Genomic DNA, 23855 nt, shown 5'->3' on the forward strand with positions numbered 1-23855 from the left:
TTTTAGACCTCTTATTTCTTTTCTACTATGAGTTAGACAAGATGACCTCTAAATTCCCTTCCTGTTCTAAATCTCATAAGCCATTAAAAAAATCTTGAAACCTAAATTAACTGAGTATAATATTCAGGAAGTATTCTTTTTGGAAGCATAAGTTATACACATTTAGATAGAAGGAGGTTTACACAGTAATTTTTTTAAGCCCTTACCTTCCGTATTAGAATCAATATTGTGTATTGGTTGCAAGGCAGAAAAGTGGTAAGGGCTAGGCATTAGGGGTTAGGTGACTTGCCCAGGGTCACACAGCTAGGAAGTGTCTGAGGCCAGATTTGAACACAAGACCTCCTATCTCCTGGCCTGCCTCTCAATTCCCTGAGCCATTTAGCTGCCCTCAGGTCTACTGTTTTAAATAAAAACACCAAAAACATAAAACTTGAGGGGATCAAGTAGATTTATATTTTGGAATTTGTACTATGATTTTTCAATTATCCAAAATTTCTCCTTACTGCAGCAACTCATCTATTTTAATAATTCCTAGTAATGCAGTATGACAGGGAATCATGGAACACCACAATTTCTGAAGAAATAAGATTACAAGTAACTCAATAATGGAAAAATAACTAGATTGTAGCATGTTAACAATGCAAGAACTAATATAAAAAGCATCATAAAAGACATATAGTGGGAATGGGACACCACAGGATTCATTACCCAAGTTGCACATAGATGTCTTTGATATGTTCAAAGAATAATAAGAAAGCTTTTAGTATTTTAAATAGATTTTTCTAACACAGACATGAGGACGAATTGCTCAAGATGAAAAAGCATGTTAGGGTTGCAACATGCATTTGTTTAGGAGAATATACTTTTAAGATAATTGATCCACCAATATTTGGTCTGTTGGTAGTCATTTTTTGACATGAGACTGATTGTTATTATAAATAATGCATGATTTTTATTTTATTTCTTGGTGGTCAATCATCTAATGTTGAAACCTATACTCAAAACCTTTTCAGTTTGCTAATATGTACCAGAATTAATATAGTCTTCAATAAATTAGTTATTTCTATGTTACCTTTAGTCATAAGAATAGGACTTTTGTTCAAGAGCATGAATATATTGTCCAGGCAATCAGAAGTATTTTCCTCCTTCATTCAAAGTTTACAGTTCAGTAAGTTTTGAAGTATCTCCCCGTAGACTTAAAATAATTTTTGCCATGGAAAACAGAATGGCCTTAATTTTTTCTGGTTTTTAGTTTTTCTGTGAGGAATTGATTACCGCTGAAAAAAAGACATTTTTAAAAAGTTATTCTTGTTTGTTGTATTTTGAGTCTGTCAGTTGGCAGTTGCACCTCAGTTATACTTTTGTGGAGATGTTTTGAATGTAACTTACTGAGGATATAATTGGGACTGTTTTCATTTAAACAAAATTTGCTTAAGCCACCATGTAAGGAGAGAGACTTTGATTTTGCTCTTTTAAAGGAGTATTTACAATAAGTATTTACTGAATGTGGAGTAGTATTTGGTTTAATGATATTGGGAATTTATGCTTCAGAAAAGGATGTGTGTTGCATTATTTGAAGATGAACTAGTATGCATTTTAAATCAGTGATATGTTTGCATTCTCATTTTTTATTTATTAAGGAAAAATCAGATTAAAATTTGAAATGATTGCATTTATTCAACCTAGATTCCTCAATTCTGACCCACAAGATAAGATGATGTATTTTGGGTTTTGTACAGTGTTCATTCTATTTATTTTGGAGGTTTGGAGTCATTCATAGCTGAATGGCTGTGCATCCAAATTGTCAAAGATTATGACAAACACCTCTGAAAAAACATTTTCATTCTAATGGGAATTGTTGTAAGATTTTTCAAATAATTAGGTCATAGCTTGTAAGTATCGTTACTTGGAATTTTTTAGCAATTTGCTATTTAGCATTAATTTATTTTTTAAAGAGCTTTTTGATAATGATCATTTTGCTATAGAACATTTTAATCATTTTGTGATATTCTCATCAATAATTTTTTTAACAAGTTTTAAATGTTCATATTCTGGAAGGTATAAAGCATACTTTAAAACAGTAAGTGATATAAACTATTAACAATTAAGCTGGAAGGACCAATAAAGTTCCAAAGATTGCCATTCTCATAGGAGTGTCAGAAGAGAGAGAAAAAAGGCAAGAAGGTCAAGAAAGGAACACTTCCCAGGCCCTTGAATTTACTTGTGCATCTATCAAAGATTTTTAAACTCAGAAGACATTCTTAAGTTCCTTTCTCCCTTCTTAGCAGAGGATCTCTTCTACTTCACTTAGAATATCCAGGCCAGGGGGCCGATAGGTGACTCAGTGTTTTGAGAGTCAAGATTTGGGAGGTCCTAGGTTCAAATGTGGCCTCAGACACTTACTGGCTATGTGATCTTGGGCAAGTCACTTAACCTCCCTTGCCTAGCCCTTACCACTCTTCTGCCATAGTACCAATACAAAGTATTGCTTCCAAGACAGAAGGTAAGGTTAAATAAATTAAAAAAAAGAATATCTAGGCCATCCAGCTCAACCTCTCCATTTTTAACCCTTTAGTGTCTCAAAACTCTAATATTGTGCCCCTATTCTCTCCTTTGTTTTACTTTATGAGGAAAAAGTAGTTCTGTTTGCCAAAGCCAGTCCTTCTATGAATGCTTTTAATTCCATCCCCTCCTTTTATCATATGGAACTTTCAGAAATTACCCTTCACTCTCTCATATTTGACTTTCCTTATCAACATTCCTTCTTCTCAAGTGTCTATAAACATGTCCAGGCCTCCCCCTGTCCTCTAAAAAAAATCATTTTCCTCTGTCATCCTTTCAGTCTATTATTTCTTTATCCTTTCATGAACAAATTCATTAAAAATCTGCCTATAATTATAGTTTCCATTTCCTTACTTCCTGATTACTTTGAACCCCTTATAAGCTGGCTTTTGATTCCACCAGTTACATGCTGTTTACAGTTTTTTTCATCAATTTCTTAAGCGTTAAACTTAATGGCCCATTTACAGTCCTCATCCCACTAGTTTTCTGCAGCTTTTGCCACTGTTGACTATTGTCTCTCCTGTGTTAATAGTGTACCTGCTTGAACATTTCTAACACTCCTTTGTGGGATCATTATTTATGGCTAATATAGCTATATCCCAACTCTCTGCCTAGACCTTTAGTCTATAGCTTTTATAATGATCTCATCGGCTTCCAAAGATTCAGTTGTCATCTCTATGCAGATGACTTTCAGACCATATAGTGAACCCACAACTTCTCCTGACCTCTAGCCTCTCTTTACTAGACATTTAGTCTCATCAGCATCTCGACATATCAAAAACAGAATTCTTTATCCTTTTATCCTTTCCTCTAGATTTTAGTTGAGGCCACCATTGTCTTTCTATTTACCTACATTCACAATCTTGAAGTCATCTTCAGCTGTTCTTTATGTTATATGAAAACCTCATTCCATCCTCTCCAGTCCCTATATCTATTCTATATCTATTACCAAATTTTCTTGTTTCTCACTAACTTTTGTTGATGTCTCTCTCTTTCTGTTCAATTACTTGGCAACTATTCTAACTAAACTCCTTATCACCACTTGCCTTGATTATTTCAATTTCCTTTTAAATAGTTTTCCCCTTTCTGTCTTTTCCAGTCTGTTCTCTACACAGTTGCAAATATAATCTTCCTAAAACAGAGGTCTGAATGTGTGATTCTGGCTTAAGACTTTTCAGTGACTCTAATACAATATAATAGTTATTTATTAAGAATATTCTTCATACAAAAGTGCTTTCTAGGCATTAGCAATAAAAAGATAAAAAAACAAAAACAAAAAACCCCAAACAGACTCATCACCCTCAAGGAGTTAACATTTTTCTTCATAGATACAATATGCAAATGGATAAATATGCACATGATCATATAAGAAGGAAGAAAACACAAACCACATTCCACTGTTTAATATAATGGAAACTCTTTGAGGTTACAGGGACTATCTCACTTTTGTTTTTCTGTCCTCAGCACCTAATACAGTGACTGGCACTTAGGAGGTGATTAATAAAAATTTGTGATTGAGTGATCAAAAGAAAACCCAGGAAAATTTCCTCTAGAAGGTGTGATGCTTGTGCTCAACCTCTATAGAATCCAGGGATTCTAAGAAATAGAAGTGAGGAGAGAGTGTATTTCAGGCATGGAGGTGAGAGGCAGTTTTACTTAAAATACAGACTGCATGAAGAAGAATAGGGAGCTGGTTCTTTTTCTTTTTCTTTTTTTTTAAACCCTTACCTTCTGCCTTGGAGTCAATACTGTGTATGATTACACAGTATTGACTCCAAGGCAGAAGAGTGGTAAGGGCTAGGCAATGGGGGTCAAGTGACTTGCCCAGGGTCACACAGCTGGGAAGTGTCTGAGGCCAGATTTGAACCTAGGACCTCCCATCTCTAGGCCTGACTCTCAATTCACTGAGCCACCCAGCTGCCCCCAGGGAACTGGTTCTTGAAGAAAGGTGAAATAGTCTTAGGGTTTTTTAGAAAGAGACTATCTGGATAGCTATGTGCTTAGTGTATTTGAGAAACAATGGCCCTTAGATGAAAATACAAGCTCCCATTGTGTCATTCATAGTCCATTTCAGTCTAGCTCCAATCAGTATTTCTGTTCATTTCATATTATTTTCCTTCACACTGTATACATGCCAACCAACTAACATTCCATTTCCTGCCTTCAGAAAAGCTGTCCCTTGTGCCTGGAAAGTAGCCCTCCACCAAAAACAAAACAAAACAAAAAACTAATAAGGTGGCTGATGACGTGGATAGTGGTTTAAAACATGACTTTGGGTATGATTTGGACTGATGTCCCTGCTATATATACTTACTGTCTTTAAGAGCTGACTTCATAAACCAAAATTCATACCTAATGAAATTGTCATTCAGGGCAGTCATTTATTTTTATTTATTTGTTGTTTAAAAAATTCTCATTTTTTGTCTTTGAATTGATGTTAATTATTGGTTCCAAGACAGAAGAGAGGTAAGGGCTAAGAAATTGGGATTAAGTGACCTGCCCAGGGGCACACAGCTAGGATGTATTGGAGGTCAAATTTGAACCCAGGACGTCTTGTCTTTAGTCCTGGCTCTCAATCCTCTGAGCCATCTAGCTGCCCTGGCACAGTCATTTATTAGTTTATTTTCCTGAATGGGGAATGTCATGGGGAGAAGGGGAGAAGAAGAGGAATGATTTTCCTGATCTAATGCACTCTATATCATTGAAAGTCATGTGTACTTAGTTATGCCTTTTCTTATAAAATAATACATTTCGGGTTTATCTTTCTTTACTGAAGCATTGGCTTTAAAAGTAAAGCAAATTAAACAGTGTATATAAATCTACCAATCCAGTTGCATATGAAATGATGGCCAGGATTTAAAAAAAAAAGAGATTTGGAGAATAGTCAGAAAGACCTGACTTTGAATTCTGTTTATCACAGTTGTTATGTGTCCAAAGGCAAGATTACTTGTGAGTATTTACAAGTTACTCTCTTTAGGCCTCAGTTCTCTCATGTTTGGAATGGTAATAAAAAAAATTAGATAAAATATTAAGTCCTTACTTTAGATAAAATATTAAGTCCTTACTTTATGTTAGGCACTGTAGTTAAGTAATGATGATAATGCTTCTAATTTCTACATGAATTTGTTATAAAAATCAAATGAGCCAGTGTGGTTAAAACATTAAGGTCAACTATCTTCATTGTTAATAGAATATAGGTTTCTCAAAGACAGGGACTTAAAAAATAGTGTCTATATAACAGTTAAGATAAGCACTTTAAAGATATTTTTTTGGGGGGGGTTCTTAGTATCTCCAGTATTTAATATATGTTCTTGGGTGCTTAATGCTTGTTTAATGTTCATCAAATGTCATTCATTATTGTACCTGACTTTTAAAAAATTGGGATCTATTTTTATTTTTTCCATTTATATATAAAACCAATTTCCGACATTTTTCAAAGAACATTGAGTCTTCGTTTCTCTTTTCCCCCCTCTACATACCCAACCCTATTGAGATGGTAAGCAATAATTACTTTGTCTGAAAACTGCCTCTTCATATTCTTTGACCATTTATCAATTGGGGAATAACTTGTATTCTTAGATATTGAACTCATTTCTCTACATATTTGAGAAACAAGGCCTTTATTAGAAAGACTTGTAAAAATAATTTTTCACCATTATGATTACTGCATGTATTCTCTACCCTGTTTTCTCCTTTTTAGTTTCTGGCCTGTACCTGCTCCAATTTGCTTTATTTTCTCTCAGCTCTACCCTTTTCTCTTTTCCCCTCCTCTCCTATTTTCTTATAGGGTAAGATAGCTTTCTATACCTAATTGATTGTGTTTGTTCTCCCCTCATTAAACCATTTCCTATGAGAGTAAGGTCCACATGATATCCCTACCTCCTCCATCTTCCTCTCCACTGTAAAAGCTCTTTCATATCTTTTATGTGTGATAATTCACCCCATTCTGTTTTTCTCTTCCCCCCTTCTCCCAATGAATTTCCTATTTATTTTTTTATATTATCCCATCATATTCAGCTCACTCTCTTGCCGTCTGTCTATGTATAGTCTTTCATACTGCCCTAATAATGACAAAGTTCTTTGGAGTTACAAGAATCATCTCCCAATGTAAGGACATATACACTTTAACCTTAATGAATATCTCTTGACATCTGTCTTGCACCGAGAGTCAGTAAAGGGACCCTGTAATCCCTGAGCAGTTGTCTGACCACTACCCTCATTCTCCCTCTGCCTTTACTATCTGTGGCTGAGAGCTCCAGAAGCCTTTGCTGCTGCTTCAGCTGTACCCAGGGCCCATTGCTGCAGTGGGGCCTGCCTAAGTGCCTGGTACAATGAGTTCCAACTCTACCCAGGTACTCTAGATCCCTTGTGCTAGCCTTCTAAGTTCTTTTGAGCTAAAACGTTATTTCAACTTGTCTTTTTGTGGGCTGTGCTGCTCCAGAATTCATTTTGAGGTATTACAGCATAGTTTTTTGCAGAGTAATTTGGTAGAAATCAGATGGGTCCATGTACCTTCTTTGCCCTCTTGATTCTACCCTCTGCCTGTCTTTTCACAACTCTGGGAACATTGACTTTTATTCTCTTATCATATTTGCATATTTGATTAGTATGAGATGATACCTTAGAATTGTTCTTCCCCATTCCCAAATAAAGTTAACAAGGCCTTTTTGTTGTCCCTAGATTTTACTATTATTAGTCTCAAATCATTCTAAGATTTTCTATTCCTGACAATGTTTTTATAGAATTTTGGTATACTGTCTGATTCTGAATCAGAATGGAATTTCTCCTTGTTGGTCCTTTACTTTTTGCAGGATGGAATTATCAATATAAGCACCTCAGCAAATTATAGCTACTTGGCAGAAAGGTCCCAGAGATAATCCCATAACTTTAATTTTCCATTATTTTTGTCTCATCCTTGTGTGCTAGAATTATGATCTATTTCCCTTTTTTTGTCCATGTAACATAATGACAAAATCTCTTCTTTTTATCTCTTCTAATCTTCATCCAAGTGTTTATCATGTTAGTTCCAGATTTCTGTACATAAGAATATATCTTTAATAAACTGACTTCTGATACTTTATTTGGCTTATCTTCTTTAATTTGAATAAAGTTTAACCTTCTAGAGACATTCTTATTTCATAAATTTTATCCCAGTAAGTTTCAGTGATCTATTACTTTTTGTTGGTAGCATATAAATAATTAAGAAAATAAGTACCTGTGTTGACCAAATCTGAAAATATATCACAATCTGTACTCTTGAGTTCATCACCTTTCTTTTAAGACAATGGGTAGCATATTTTATCACTAGTCCTTTGAAATCATGCTTGGTCATTGCAATGATCATAAACAAAGTCTTTCAAAGGTGTTTGTTTTTGCACGAATGTTATTGGCTAAACTGTGCTGCTTCTGTTCACTTTCTCACATTAATATACCTTAATTTGCCTAGCTCTTTGTTGGAGAAATGATGGCATAGGTGCCCAGGCAGCATTGAAAGGGCTGTTCCATTCCCCCAAGGACATTTTTCACATGCCCCTCCCCTCTGTCCAGCCCCCTATAGCTAGCAATTCCTCCCTCTGCTGCCTGGGGTAATGCAGAGAGCTCACAGACAGCTTGAAGTTGCTCTTCGAGCATATGATCTCAAAAATGTTGGCTAATGCTGGCCTAGCTATTCCTCAATTGTTGACACTTCTTCAATTTCCAGTTGTTTTCCACCATAGTAATTCATTAATTTACTTTGCATATATTTTGTATTGACTTGGCAGTGCATAATTTCTTTCTCTTCCCTGTGTACTGCTTTCCCACACCCTTTCACATATAACACACAGGTTGGGTACCTTGACAGGAGCAACTCTTTTAGGTTTTTCATTTTATCTCCAGCACCTAGCATAGTGCCTGGCACATAGTAGATGCTTTAAAGTTCTTCTTGAATTGAATTAGATACTTAGCCTCTTTGAAAGCTCCAACTAGGTGCCACTTTTCTACTTGAAAAATTTTTTAATTCTCTAATTTGAATTATTCTTTTCCTCCTCAAATATAGCCAGTAGACTGTAAGCTCTTGGGCAGAATTTTTTATTTCTGTCTTTGTATGCCTTGCTCCAAGCACAATATCTTAAATATAATAGACCCTTAATAAATGTTGCATTGAATTTTTAGAATTCCAACAGAGGAAAACTATAATTAGAGCAAGAATGCTTTAGAGCAGGAAACAGATTGGATTTATAGTTAGCCTTAGGATAGAGTCTCAGAGATATTCTCTACTAAGGTAGTAAAGTTTTCCCTAGAGTATATATGGTAAGGTAGATGTGGGTTGGTGTTTGTCATTAAACATTTATTAAGGCTTTGTACTAAGTGCTGGAGATAGAAATAAAAGAAAGATTGCCCACAAGAAATTTACAATCTTATGAGGAAAGACAACAGCCAACAGGAAACTGAAAAATGGGTGGGGGGTGAAGGGGAAGAGAATGTACCCTGAGGTGGAAGGGTTATAATAAGAGAAGTCCAAAGGAATGTACCCAGGTCAGAAATGAAGAGATGGTTGGTCTTGGAACCCTCCATAAATGCAGGTTTTTGAGAGGAAATGTCTTCTCTATCCTGTAGTAAGAGAGGTCCCATAGGCAAAGGATACTGATGAGATGGAAGTCCCCAAAGCGATGAGGTTCTTGGAGACATGACAGAGAAATCCAAAGAAGTATAATTGGATGAAAAGAGAGAGAGATTTTGGTTTTGATGAAAGCAAGAGTTTTGAGATAATCTATTTTCCCCTCCTCAGTACTCACATGTTTTGTATATTCTTCTGGTATATCCCAATTATGAAAAATAGTAAAAGCTCTTCTCTTCATTTTTCCCTAATATTATTCCTTCCCCCCTTCTATTTTTTACTCTGGAAAATCAATAAAACAAATCATCTTCAGAAACTCCAGTTGTCTTTCCTCTAAGATCCTTGAAGACAGTGAACGCTTACTCTGTTTTTATTTTGCCCTTTAGTTCTACTAGATCCGAGCAGTTTTCTTGGATCATTTCTTGAATTATTTTGTCCAGGTTTTTTTTTTTTAATTTAGTCATGATTTTCAAGGAATCTATTAATTCTTGAATTATATCTCTTCAACTTAGTTTTCTAGGCCACCTTTTTTAAAATAGCTAATACCTTATGTGTTCTAATTTTTTAATCTTTTGGCTTTATAGTTATTATTAGTCATGTCCTAAATATATTTGTATGTGTTTAGATTTTACACATTAAGTTTAATGTTTCCTTTAATGCTTACATTTATCATGCCTTTTTTATCTGAATGATTTTCTTACTTTTCCCAGCCATAAAAAATAAAGTTTCATAAGATAATATTGTACCTTTTCTCAACAGTTCACTCAACATTTGTCTTTGCAGCCTGAAGAAGAGCTTGATCCTGAAGAGAGGGACAACTTCCTCCAACAGCTTTATAAGTTTATGGAAGACAGAGGTAATTTACTATATTCTTTAAAATAACAAAATGGTTTAATAAAAGTTACTTTTTTTTAACTTCCTAGATTTAAGGACTGTTATTTGCAAACTGTTTTAACAATATACTACTTTATAAATTAATTTCTATTGATGCTTAATTATTCATTATAGAGTACAAAATCTTTTTGTGTCATTAGTTATAAAAATATTAAATAAAAAGACAATATAATGTAATAAATAGCTAGTTGGAATCTGAAAGACCTGGATTTAGAAGTAGATCAGTACTGGCTGTGTGACTTCGGGCATATCACTTAACCTCTTAATGCCTCAGGCAAATTCTCTAAAAAAAGAAAGGGCAAATATACATTCGTAGAGGAAGTTACAATACCAACAATTTCCTATACCAAAGAAATCACTTATTTAGTTTTCCCCCTTTCCCTCACCATTGAAGCAAACAGTGTCAGCTAGTACTTCAAAAAGGCAAATGTAAAGTATATTTTTAGTGGAAATACATTTTAAAAATTGTATAATGTCCTATTTCAAACTTTCATAAATAAATACCGGTTAACATTAAAATAGGTGGGTTTTGGTTTTGCTTTTGTTCTTTTAAATTTTTACCTGCTGTCTTAGAATCAATATTAAGTATCTATTCCAAGGTAGAAGAGCAGTAAGGCTAGGCATTTGAGGTTAAGTGACTTGCCCAGGATCACACAGCTAGGAAGCATCCAAGGCTAGATTTAAACCTGTCTTCAGGCCTGGCTCTCTATCCACTGAATCACATAGCTGGTCCACAGTTGTTATTGTCCTATGTAAAAGCAAGAGGTGATCTGTTATAACACATAAGGCGCCCCCCCCCTCCCCCCCCCCCCCCCCCCCCCCGCCTAGTTTCCAATGCACATTGCCTAGTTATCTTTATAGTATTCTCATCTACTCTGTGGATTAACTCTTTAAGTTATTGCTAGCTTGTGCAATAAGAATGGACCTTGAAGTAGAAATATACATATTTTCGGGTACTCAACATACATCAACTGACTCATGCTCATGCTAAAAATACCTTGGGAGATGTTCATCAGGTCATATAATGGTTTCTGGTCAACAAAATTAACCTTCTATCCTTCTACTTTAAGTAGTTTTGCCAGGTGTGTTAAATTGTTCCTACCAGTTATAAACAAAAATAAAAATTGGGTTAATGACCATAAACTCCTTTCCTTATCCTCAGTTCTCCAGCTTCATATTCTTAGGTCAGAAATAGTTATGCCTACCAGCACTAAGACCAATATTTATATAGTTAGAAAAGTACTTTTTGCTTTTTAATTTTAAAATTGAATTTCATCAGAAGTAGATACATTGTAAGAAACAACCTTCCTTCCCATCTCCAAAGTTACCTGGGACATGATATTTTTCATTTTAGCCAAATTGTCCTACTTGCTGTTTTTAGAATTCAGTACTCTACCTCCTTCTTTTGTGCCTTTACAAGGCTGCTTCACAATGTTCTGGAGTAACTAGAATGTACTTTCTACTCACTTGCCTTAATTTGCAATAAGGTTAAGCAAATGTATTATCTACTATGGAAAGCTTTCTCTGATTCCCCCACCTAGTTGCTAGTACTATATTCTTTCTTAAGTTATCATGTGTTTACTTGTCTGTTTGCATGTTGTTTTCCCCAGGAGAATGTAAGCTCCTCATGAGCAGGGATTTCTTTTTTGTCTTTGTATTCCCAGTGCCTGTCATAGGAAGCGCTTAATAAATGTTTGCTGAATTGACTCAAATTGAATTCTAGATTGTCTCATACCAGTTGAAGATCCTTTCCAGTATTTGCTGGGTAGTAGAGCAAAGATGCTGACTGATTGTTTCAAGTGAGAGACTATAACTAATAGAGTTTGGGGGGAGTCAAATATTGATGGATTTTTCTTGAAATAAGCCTTTTATATTTTAATTAAAATTTCATTCAAAAAATTTTTTTCTTATTAAAAAGGTACTCCCATCAATAAACCACCTGTTTTGGGCTATAAAGATCTAAATCTCTTCAAACTCTTCCGGCTGGTTTATCATCAAGGTGGCTGTGACAACGTAAGTGCAGCAATGCTCATTCTGAATGTGTATTTATGTGGTTAAAAGAGGAAACTGCTGGTGTGCATTTTCTTGGTTTACATAAAAATTGATATGATGAATATTTCCTACCTAATTGTTAACAAATCAAATTTACTTTTACAGATTGATAGTGGTGCTGTTTGGAAGCAAATTTATATGGACCTTGGCATTCCTATTTTGAATTCCGCAGCTTCATACAATGTAAAAACTGCATATAGGAAGTAAGTAGTATAATTATGCATCCAGAATGAATATTTAAGGAAATTATTTTAGGGAAGAACTATTAAATTTGTGTTATATATAATAAGAAAACATTGCTTTTTAAAAATTACAAATTAGGATATTCTTAGGTGACTTATTTTGGATAATAAAAACTGAAACTTATATAGAATGTTACCCTTTTCCCCTCAGTTTGACCTATGTTGTTTTGACTTCCTTTCTTTTGAAGTTCTAGGGGTCTGGCCAATATTTGTAATCTGAAATTATGAGGTATGATATGTAGCTTCATCTCTTTTAATGAGAAGGAAGTAACTGGTCTAGTGGAAAAAGCCATGGATTTTTCAGTCAGTGAATCTGAGGATGAATCCCATCTCTGCTACTTTACTCTCTTTTTTACTTTGGCCAGGCCTCTTCCCATCTCTGGGTTTTGGTTTCTTCAGCTGTAAAATAAAGATGATTAGATTGCATTAGTGGTTCCCAAACTGTGGAAACTATAATGTGTTGCAAAGCCTCTGAATCCATTTGTGACCTAACCATTGTCATTTTGATAATTTATTGCTTAAAGCAAGTAAATTAGACTGAATAAATAATAAGACTTGCACTGTATAGAGCTTTTCCAATAGTGTGTGTGTTTGGGGCAAACAATACAGATGGACAAAGAGTTGGGCCCAGAGGTGAAAGAAGGAAGACAGCATGCTGAATTGCTTTTGGGAAATTGCAGGAAATTTTTACTCACCCCAAGCTTCTCATAACAGCAAAGGCCGATCTTTTCAATACAAACATTTTACTGGTGTTGGCTGGATGGCAGCGAGACGTGGAACACCACTGCCTCTTAAGAACTAAATGTGAACAACACCCAGAGGGCAATGGAAAGGCACATGGTAGGTGTGAGCAAGCTTCAACTTAACCAACAAGGAACTTTGAAGAAAAACAGGAGTAAAGGTTGTCATCCAAGAATTGTATGCTGGAAAGAGAAGATGGGTGCTGGTCAAAGCAAGATAAAAAGCAAGGAATGATGGGGACGGCCAGAGTGATCCATTAATATTCCCATATCAGGAGAAATGAAGGAAGAACCCCTACATATTGGGTGAACTCCTGTGATGAACTTTGGGGCAGACATGGAAAAGAGTCATGTAGTATGGGAAGGCATGGATGGGTTGTGATCTGCATTGTGGGAGGGAACTCCAAAATCAATGAGATCACTGATCTATTTGAATATTGAGCATTTTTAAAATGTCTTTAGAGTCTCTTGCTAATAAAATACATTCTTTTATAAGTGTTAACTGAATAACATTTTTGTAAAATGTTTTCTTAGTAAATACTAATAATACAATGATTATCCTGAGACAGTCTTGGAAATGTTTTTATTTTTAAAATTAGGTCCAAATACTCTAAAATATTGGGAAACTTTCACCTTCTACTGTTTGTCCTTTAAATGATTTGGAATCAGACTTTTTAAGGAAAGAATTTAGTGCTGTTTTTTTTATTGCATAGGAGTTTTTCACCATTTTTTGTCTTGGACCATTTTGGCACCCTGGTAAATCCTTCCTAGAATAATGTTTTTAAAGACATAAAGTAAAAGAAACAAATTATATTGAAAGATAATATTAAATTAAAAGATATTAAAGAAAAACAAAGTAAGTTCACTGACCACTGGTTAAGAACTTTGAGTCTTAAGATTTTTTCCAGTAATTGTTCTGCCCAAACGTTTATTTCTTCAGAATTTTAAGTACAGCAATTTTCATATTCTTTAAAATTTTGTTTATTTAGATATCTCTATGGTTTTGAGGAGTATTGCCGTTCTGCAAATATTCAGTTTAGGACCATTCATCATAATGAACCAAAAGTCATAGAACAAATAAAAAAAATAGAGGAATCAATGGAAGAAACTGTGAAAGTGGAGCAAGAAATGCCTTTAGTAGAAGTAAAAAGTGAAACTGAAGAAAACATTGATTCAAATAGTGAAAGTGAAAAAGAAGAAGTAGAATTAAAGTCTCCAAGAGTAAGTGGTTATAATACTAATTTTTATTTGGTTTTAAGTATTTTTCAGAATGCGTGCGTGGTGTTTTTATTTGTTTATTTTTTTTTTTTAAGGCCCTTACCTTCTGTCTTGGAGCCAATACACAGTATGGCTCCAATATACAATACTGTGTACTGGCTCCAAGGCAGAAGAGTGGTAATGGCTAGGCAATGGGGGTCAAGTGACTTGCCCAGGGTCACACAGCTGGGAAGTGACTGAGGTCAGATTTGACTCTCAATCCACTGAGCTACCTAGCGGTGCCCCCCCCCCCCCCAATGTATGGTGTTTTTATGAAAGATTAGGAAGGGTAAAGAAAAACAGCGTCCTCTGATGCTTGTTTTAGTGCATTTTCACTAGGAATTACAAAACATCTCTGGTATGAGTATGAGACCTGAAATTCTATGAATACATATTATGTGAGTATTTAAATAATAATAATACCCTAGAGACGTTCCATTGGAATGGAAGGTTGTAAGATAGCCATTTTTTTGCAAGTGACAAATAATGTATCCTGAAAGTTTTCTTAATTCATAAATTATTTGAAAGCAATACTGATGTGAAAGAATTTGGTCAGGGGTGAAAGGGGAAAATAAATATCGAGAGGAATGTACTTTCATGTTGATGAAATAAATAACATAGGAAGAAGCAGCTTTAGAGAGATTTTAAAGTTATAAAAATGGAAGAGAAGAAGACACCAAGAAGACATTTTAACAAAAGTTTTTTTATTTCTAATCAGTTGGCAGGTGCTGTAGGTTAAACCCTAAAATGAATTCCATAAATACTGAAATTATTTTCTTATAATTGTGTTTGTATGCCAAACGAGTATATTGTTCAAAATCATTCCCAGTCTATGGAATATGGAAAAGAAAAGATAGACTACCAGCCTTTCTAGAAAATTAATCTATAAAAATAAATATTATGAACTCATGATCAGAATGAAAGATAGTATGGTGGGGCAAAGGTGGGAAGACTGGCACTGACCTTACTCTTTCTATTTTTCTCTCTCTTTCTCATCATTATTTTTGTATAATGTTAATTTTTTTTGAACTTTAAGAGATACATTTTCTTTTCATGATAGTTTAAATTTGAGGAGAATTAAAAAGCAGAGGTATACAGAACTGAAATGAAATTAACTATTTGATGAATGAATAAAATTATAAATATACTCAACCTCTTTGGATTTTAGCATTGATAACCTAACCTAACAGTCAGAAATTGCTAAGAGTATTTGTTACATCAATTTATTTGTAGTAGATAATTCAATATAATATTTGAAAATTTAAAAGTAGATTTTTCTTCATTTTCATTAAATTATATATAATACTCTCCCAGTGGACAATTAGGGTTTTTGATGATGACTTCAGGTGACTTAGCAGAAGTTTGGAGGTGATTATAATGTAGACCTACAGTCTTGCATCTCCAGTTCTATTAGACATCTCAAATGTAGCATATTTAAAATTAAATTCATTATCTTTCCTCCCAAGCCCTTTCCCTTTTCATATTTCCTATTACTATTAAGGGCACTATAATTCTCTCAATTACCCAGACTTAGAACCTAGGAATATTTCCTGATTTGTCTCTCACCTTCATATACAATTTCTTGCCAAGGCCCATAGATTTCACCTTTGCAGCATCTCTTGTATACTTCCTTTCTCACTGCTGATACTAATACCACTTTGATACAGGCCCTTATCATCTCATGCCTTGACCATTGAAATAGCCTTCTGGTTGGTCTCCCTGCCTCAGGTTTTCTCTCCAGCCAAGTCTATCCTCTATCTAGTTGCTGAAGTGATCTTCCTAATGTTCAAATCTGGTCATATCGCCTACATGCTCTCTGGCATCTTGAGGATCAAATATAAAATCTCCTGATGTTCAAATTTCTTTATAACCTGGCTCCCATCCCATCCTTTTCAATGTTCTTATACCTTAACCATATTCCCCCCCAAAACACACACTATTTCTTGGCTCTGGGCATTTTCTGTGGCCGACCTCTGCTTCCTCCTCTCTAACTCATGCCTCCCTTGGCTTCCTTCAAGCCCCAGTTAAACCTCATATTTTAAAGGAAGCCTTTCCCAACTCTTCTTAATTTCCCTTTTGATCATTTCTAATTTATTCTTGATACTTTTTTGTTAGTTCATAATCATTTGCATGTTTCCTCTTCCATGGAACATTTTTTTTGCCTGCAATTTTTGCCCTTTTTATCTTCAATCTTAGCACAATGTCTAGCACATAGTAGGAACTAAACAAATGCTTACTGCCTGACTAGAAAGCCAAAGTATCTAATGAACCCCCCTACCTCACCTCTTTCTTTTTAGTTCTGAATCTCCAAACTTTTTTTAAAGCTTAATTAATTAATTTTGAACATTTTTCCATGGTTTCATAAATCATGTTCTTCTCCCCCCACCCCACTTCCACCACCCCACACCACCCCGTAGCCAGGGAGTATTAATCTCCAAACTTATAATTGGAATAGATTGTGTTTTCAGATTCAAATAGGAACGTTAGGGCAATTCAGGAGGTACTCCTGAAAATGAGGCAAATTATTGTCAGCCCAGTAAGCTTCCCTGTTATCCATTTAAGAAAAACTATTCTTTTTATTTGCTACATGGTATTATAGACAAAGTAGGGGAAAATGCTTTTCATTTCTAGTGTAATTTTTTAGTACCCTTGCCATAATTAACTATTTTTGTCAACTGCAAGTCTTTTCTTCCATTCAGGAGGATGCACAATTATTTTTATATTAGAGAAAGTTAATTTCAAAATTTTGGTGTTACAAGTCAGAAATAGTACTAATAGTTTTTGTGAAGCATTGTGGTTTTTTATTTATTTCTTTGCTTCTGAGGTATAGTTATTTTACAAGGTGTTTTTCTTGCTGTTAGGGTCGGAGGAGAATTGCTCGAGATATAACCCCTGCTAAAAAAGAAAATGAAGAAGAAAAAACAGAAGACAAATTAAGAGATAATAATAAAGAAAATAAAGATATAGAAGAAGAATCTGAAATTGTAGAGAAAAAGGAAAATGAGACACTACTGGGAAGAAAAAGCACACCAAAGCCAAAAGAGAAGAAAATTAGAAAGCAGGAGGAATCTGACAAAGACTCAGATGAAGAGGAAGAGAAAAGACGAGAGAGGTACAATTGTAATGTTTACTCCTTAAAAGTGTTTGCCTCTTGTTATCATAGTACTTTGTTCCTGTGTTAGTGACTCAGGTTTGAGGGAACATATTCTTATTGGGACTTCGTTCCTCTTGTCTAGTGAAGGCGAGACACATTGTGAAGATGATGTGTATTGCCTTACGGAACTGGAGAATAAACTGGTCGCACCATTTTAATAGCACTTGTGCCCTAGACAGTGGCCTCAAAGAAGGCTGCGCAACCCAGTCAAAAGAAAGGTCCTGCAGTTGACAGCAGGGAAGGGAGCTGGAGAAAAATGGAGGAAGTGGACAAGAGGAAACAGCGCCAGCAAAAATTCCATTTTAAAAAAGGTACAATGTGGGGAAGCTAACAAACACATGGGTGCACAGTACTAGTAGGTGTTTGTGTGTGTTAGCTTTGTCTCAGACATTTTTCTTTGCCAGGTTACTTTATTAGATTAAGTGGCATGCACTAGTGACCCTTTTTTGGAAAGTGAAACTCAAAAAGATTTATATTTCATGCCTCACCAATGAAGTTTACTTTTTTTAATATACTTCCTAATCTTGGCTGAACAGAAGTCATGTTTTTTTGTGACATTTACTTAACATTTGAAAGTGACTTCTGACCATATGACTAAACCATATGGCCATTGCTGCTCTAAATGAAGATCACAAAATAGATATAGTAATTTTCAATTACTAGAAGAAATGTTAACTAGGCTTATAGATAAAATGACATGAGACAAATAGTACTTCTTAATCTACCATCTCCACTAAGTTCTTGATTTTGTTATATTCTGTGAAGATAACTTTGTGGGAATCTGTATTCAAGCAATAATTGGGAAAGCTTGACATATATGTCCAAATTATTCCTGCAACTAGTGGCTGCCACTCCTCTGAAAATATGCTATAGGTGTGGAAAAGATGTAAAAAAAAGAGAGCTATGAATGTGAGGGAGAGATATTTTCAGGTATAGTTAGTTTTATGGTAAAATTTACAGAGAAAGGAATGTGTATCATTAGTGAGCCAGAATTCCAATTAATTGAAATAAGACCAGGAAGTAAAGAGAAGCCCTAAGGAATAAAGATCATGAAATTAAGAGAACTGAAAAGACAAATGCATAATGTTATGTCCAGAAATATAAACTTGGTAGTAAGGAGAAGAGAGCTTAAAGTTATGTATAGAGTTCTAAAAAATGTACATAAAAATATGCATTCAGATAAATACTTCTATGAAAATTGTTGAGTTAAAAGTTTTTTTTAATTTACAAAGAAAAAGGTGAAAGATTTTGTTTTGTGAGTAAATTTCCTTGTTTAATGCAAAATAGTATTATTTTTATTAATAAATCAAGCATGTAGGTAACATACATAGTCTCCTTCATATGTGTGTGTAGTCAGTCATACTCACATTCTAAATTTAATGATAATCTAAATATTTTAATTAGAATTATTGTTGGATGACCACTTTATATAGAAATATCTATGATAGGCTCATGTCTTTCATAGTGAGGAACAAGTCTTAAGAAAAATAAATATTAGCATCAAGTTGTTTTACAGTAATTGGCAGATGCCCACTGGAGAAAATGGAGAATTTGTCCTGTGGCAGTCACTGGACCATCACCGCTCCTGCATTGGGTGTCCCAGTGGTTATTATGTTGATGTTTTATAACTGTGCAGTATAATAAAGTATTTGATTGTACTAACTTATCAGCTTTATCTCAGTTAACTTCGACTGTTAATCATTAGTACCACTGGAGTCTCAAAATGTCATTACAATGATTATTTAGCTTTCATGTACTTTCTGAAGATTAATTCAGAATACAAAGAGGCAATGTGGCATAGTGGATAGCAGGCTGGCCTTGGGAGCAGGAACACTTGGGTTTATATCCTGCCTCTGATACATATTAGCTATGTGTCCAAGTTGAAGTCACTTAACTTCTCAGTGCTCCCCAAGTAATCTAAATATTAGGATATTAAAGAAAAAAAAAAGGACTTGTTGATCTTCACCAGTGGAGGATATTTCCATTCAAAAAGTCTACTATATATCAGTGAAATCATAGGTTTATGCTCTTCCCCATCCCTTCCTAAAGACAAAAACCCCCAACCAGTATATTGTAGTTTAAGTAACTAATTTTGGTATAACTTTTATTAGACTCATACCCTCTATTTTAGATAAACTCCTGGAAGATGGTAGGCTAGAAGTAAATAAAGATAATTAATTAATAGTATTTTGATTTTGAAAACCACCTCTCAGTTTCAGTGGATGATCTAACACATAGATCTCTGTGAAAGGATATTATTATGAAGGTTTTTTTTTTTTAATGCACACAAAAAGCAGATCTTACTTTTTTGTCAATATAAAACACACCTTCACAAAGAAGGATTGATTCCTACATTGTTTAGTAACAAAAATCTTGAAAAGATCTCTTATGGATTAGTTTCTCATGTAGGATATCCATAGCACAGACCCTGAAAACATCTTTGTTGTGATGCTTCAGTGCATTTTATTTTACTTTATTTCATTTCATTTTATTTTATTTTATTTTATTTGCCAAAATTGTTCTTGTCCCTCTCTCATCTTTGTTTTTTTTCCCCTTTAAGAAGTGTCTGAGTTGACATTTGGTACAGTGCACCTTTACATAATTAAACCCTTACTTAGTCCATGATAATCTTCTCCTTCTCCTCCTTCTTCTCCTTCTCCATCATGTTATGAAGGTAATGTTTAAATAGGTAGTGAATATTCTGCACCATTTTTTTTCTTTGCCCATGCAGTTGTGTTTGTTGTTGTTATTTACCATTACATAATTAGTAGCATTATCAATATTATAACTTGCTACAGGGAGGAAATTGAAAACAAAGAGGAATCTGAAGGGGAGGAAGATGAGGAGGACATAGAGCCCTGCCTAACAGGAACCAAAGTAAAAGTAAAATATGGACGTGGAAAAACTCAGAAAATTTATGAAGCCAGTATTAAAAGTACTGAAATTGATGATGGAGAGGTTTTATACTTGGTGCATTACTATGGATGGAATGTCAGGTAAGAAGGAAACAAATTTCCTTATAAATGGATCTTAATTCTCAATTATAGATAGCATACTGTTTCCAGTAGGAATAAATGATCATTTGGATTTCATAAAGAGGAAATGGTTTATGGCATACAAATTCAGATCAATTCAATTATATAACTAAGATAAACACTTTCCCAGTGTTAAAATAAATAACTTAGAACCAATTTTAAATAACATTTTTAATTGCAGTGTACTTCTTCCTCATGTAAGAGGTCTAGGATTTCTAATCTTTTATAGTAAACATTAAAAGCTATGTGCTTGCTGCATAAAATAAATTTAACATCTAATATTTTTGCACATTTATACATAATTAATTTTTATATATCAAACTGAATTGATGACTTTAGGAAAAGTTAGATTTTATGAATATTGGTTTTAGTTATATATTATCCCTGGGTCTCAGTATTTTCTGCTTTTTAATTCCTTTGAAATCTTGCCTTGTTGTATATTCTTTATGTTTATCACCAGTATGTCTGTTTGATTTTCTGAAACATTTACACCATTCATCATATCCTTGCTTGTATTTTTTTTTAAGTTTTCCAACTTTCCTTGTCATTTAGCTCAGCTTCCTTTTAATAAGCCACTGGCCAATTTCTAAGGTGATAGCCAGATTATTCATGAAATCCTGTAGTAAACTTTGCTTTGCCTTCAATCCACAAAGGCTAATTTTATTCTGTCCCGCCAATACAGCTACAGTAGGATCTACCCTGATTCAAGATTGTCCCTGATTCAGAGAATGGTTAACAAGGCTGAGATGCTTCCAGGGTTCTGAATCCCTGGAAACAGCCATGGTCAGCCCCAGGTCAGTCCTGGAATTGTCCCCAGCTTTGTGTGTCCCTTGGCTCTGAGGCCAGGTAGGACTTATCTGTGACGTTCTAGATTGTTGTTAACCCTTAGGCACTGCAGCAAACCTTGTAATAAGCCACTTAAGGGTGGGCACTGTGCTAGGTGCTGGAGTAGATACAACGCTTTGATGTCTATACAGATAGTTGTAATGCACATTATTACATGGTAAATTGGTTAAAGGCATTAGAAAGTTACTAAGGTGCTATTTATGAAGGGAGGGGGGACATTGTTACGATTCAGAAATACAGTAATCAAAACTCACATTTTTTACATTTTCATGTGAGCTCTCTGGTGAAAATATTATTACTCCCATTTTACAGGTGAGGAAACTGAGGCTCATAGAGGGTAAATGCCTTGCCTGTGGTCACAGTGTTAGAGGGCTTGGAGTCAAGTCTTCTGATTCCACAACAGTGCTTTCTAGTATATTATACTGCCTCTCATAATCCTAGAATTTGCAGAAAAACTAGACAAAGCCCCAGCCATTCAATACTTCCTCATAGTATTTGCCATTGGATCTCCAGGTCTGGAGGACTGAAGCTGAGGCCAGTTCCAGCCAAAAAAAAGAGGAGGCAGAAGGACTCTTGAATTATCTCTAGCTTTCAACCGTTTTATATAGTGGAGAGAGCACTGAACTTGGAGTCAGAAGAACTGAATTTGAGTGACAGGCTCTGCCACTTACTATTCTGTGTGACCTTGGGCAAGTCACATCTCTGAGCCTCAGTTTTTATGGATCATAGAGTTTAAAACCAGAAGGAACCTTAGAAGTCATTTAATCCAACTTGCTCATTTTACAGATGAAGAAACAGACCCAGGGAAGTCATACAGGTAGTAAGTAGCAGAGCCAGGATTCGAACCCAGGTCTTCTAACTCCAAATCCAGTGCTCTTTCCACTATACCTACCACGTTGCCTCTCAGAAACTACCTTACAGGGTTGTTATGAGGATCAGATGAGATACTATATGTGAAAAGTGCTATATAAATATAAGGTATTATTATTTAAAGTTTTATATGCTTGTGTATTATGTGTCCTAAAAGCTGTGTTATCTGGCATCAGAAAACTCTAGAAACTGGCAATTCTGATATGCCCTACTCTAATAACCAACACCAATGCTATTAAAATTCAGTCACAGTATTCACAGTATCAAGATATTTTGAAAAAGCCTGGAGGAAATAGTTATTGTTGTCTCATAACTTTCTATAAGTAGAATTAACTTAAACAAAAAATTAAAACTTTCCCCAAATTTCATGTAGTTTCCTAAAAGACAGACCTGTTAAATACAGGGTGTGCAGTTTTAATCTTTGATAGTTAAATGTTCCATTGAAACTTTTGGAACACCCTGTTTAGTTTTATTAGCAATATAAGAAGCTGAATAAAGGTGATTGTGAAAAACACTAAAGTATTCAGTGGAAGGAATTTTTTAAAAGAATCAAGCTGAGGGAAAGTAATAAAAATAAAAATCTGTTCATCTTTTAGCTAACTGAATAAACCTGGTGACTAATCTTTCTCTACCCCTCAGAATCAGAACTGCAATTTCTATAGGTTGAAAGCCCAGGGGTAGAAAGCAGCTTCAGAAATTCTTTTGAAATTGTTTTAAAGTCTTAATATTTGCTGTCCTTACCTTTGACCTCTTTTATCCATTAATAATTCTACCCTCTTACCCTTCTTATTCCAGGCTGGTTCTATCTTCCCTTTCCCCTAGTTAAGGGAAAACTTAAAATTGATATTTCTATTGCATTTTAACTTTAAAAAACTTCTTTCCTATTGTTACACGGTAATCTATAGCTATTATGATATTCCAACTCTTAGTTGTAACTAGATCTTGTTTTATTCTCAGCATGCTGGATAACAAAACTTTTATTGGATGTTAGCTATACTTTTATATCTTGAGAAGAGTAAACATTTATGATGTTTTGTCATTGTTAAATCTCTGTGTTGTTTATTTTAAGGTATGATGAATGGGTGAAGGCTGACAGGATAATCTGGCCTTTGGACAAAGGTGGACCAAAGAGAAAACAGAAGAAAAAAACTAAAGTAATTAATGTTTAAAGATTAGTAACTATAATAACTGATAAACTTTTTATTAAGATGGATTAATCAACATGTACCTCATCCATTATTTCATCTTAATTTCATATATTTAATAATAGTTGTCAACTGTGTAAATATTCTGTATAGAATTATATACCCATCTCTGGACATTCTCCTGACTTCCATTCTCATATTACCACCTGCCTCCTACTGAATGGGCATTTCAAACTGTGTCTCCCATAGGTATCCCAAGTTCAGTAGGTACAAAAATGAAATTATTACCAGCACTAGTGACCCTCTCATATGTCTCCCCACCAAGTCCATCCTTCTTCTGAACTTCTCTATTACTTTTGAAGGTACCACCATCCTTCTAATTATTAAGAATCAGAATTATTTCTCTTCATCTCTCTACCTTACCCCACATATCCATCCAGTTGCCAAATCTTGTCAAGTC

General features: G+C 34.6%; 1 protein-coding gene across 8 annotated transcripts in view; it reads left to right on the forward strand.

Annotated features, from left to right (window-relative positions):
- Positions 1-23855, forward strand: part of ARID4A (AT-rich interaction domain 4A) — an 80813-nt gene that overhangs the window by 39243 nt on the left and 17715 nt on the right. For 3 of the 8 annotated variants that reach the window (XM_056810818.1, XM_056810820.1, XM_056810817.1), the window contains exons 12-18: positions 9920-10016; positions 11973-12067; positions 12212-12309; positions 14078-14309; positions 17207-17457; positions 20298-20495; positions 23320-23404. In XM_056810818.1, coding sequence (XP_056666796.1) covers positions 9920-10016; positions 11973-12067; positions 12212-12309; positions 14078-14309; positions 17207-17457; positions 20298-20495; positions 23320-23404 — 1056 coding nt within the window. The remainder of the gene's footprint in view (positions 1-9919; positions 10017-11972; positions 12068-12211; positions 12310-14077; positions 14310-17206; positions 17458-20297; positions 20496-23319; positions 23405-23855) is intronic. The other 5 variants (XM_016422140.2, XM_007472952.3, XM_007472950.3 and 2 more) reach the window with 2 other exon arrangements.

This window comes from Monodelphis domestica, chromosome 1 (assembly GCF_027887165.1).
Source record: "Monodelphis domestica isolate mMonDom1 chromosome 1, mMonDom1.pri, whole genome shotgun sequence".
Classification (NCBI taxonomy): Eukaryota; Metazoa; Chordata; class Mammalia; order Didelphimorphia; family Didelphidae; genus Monodelphis; species Monodelphis domestica.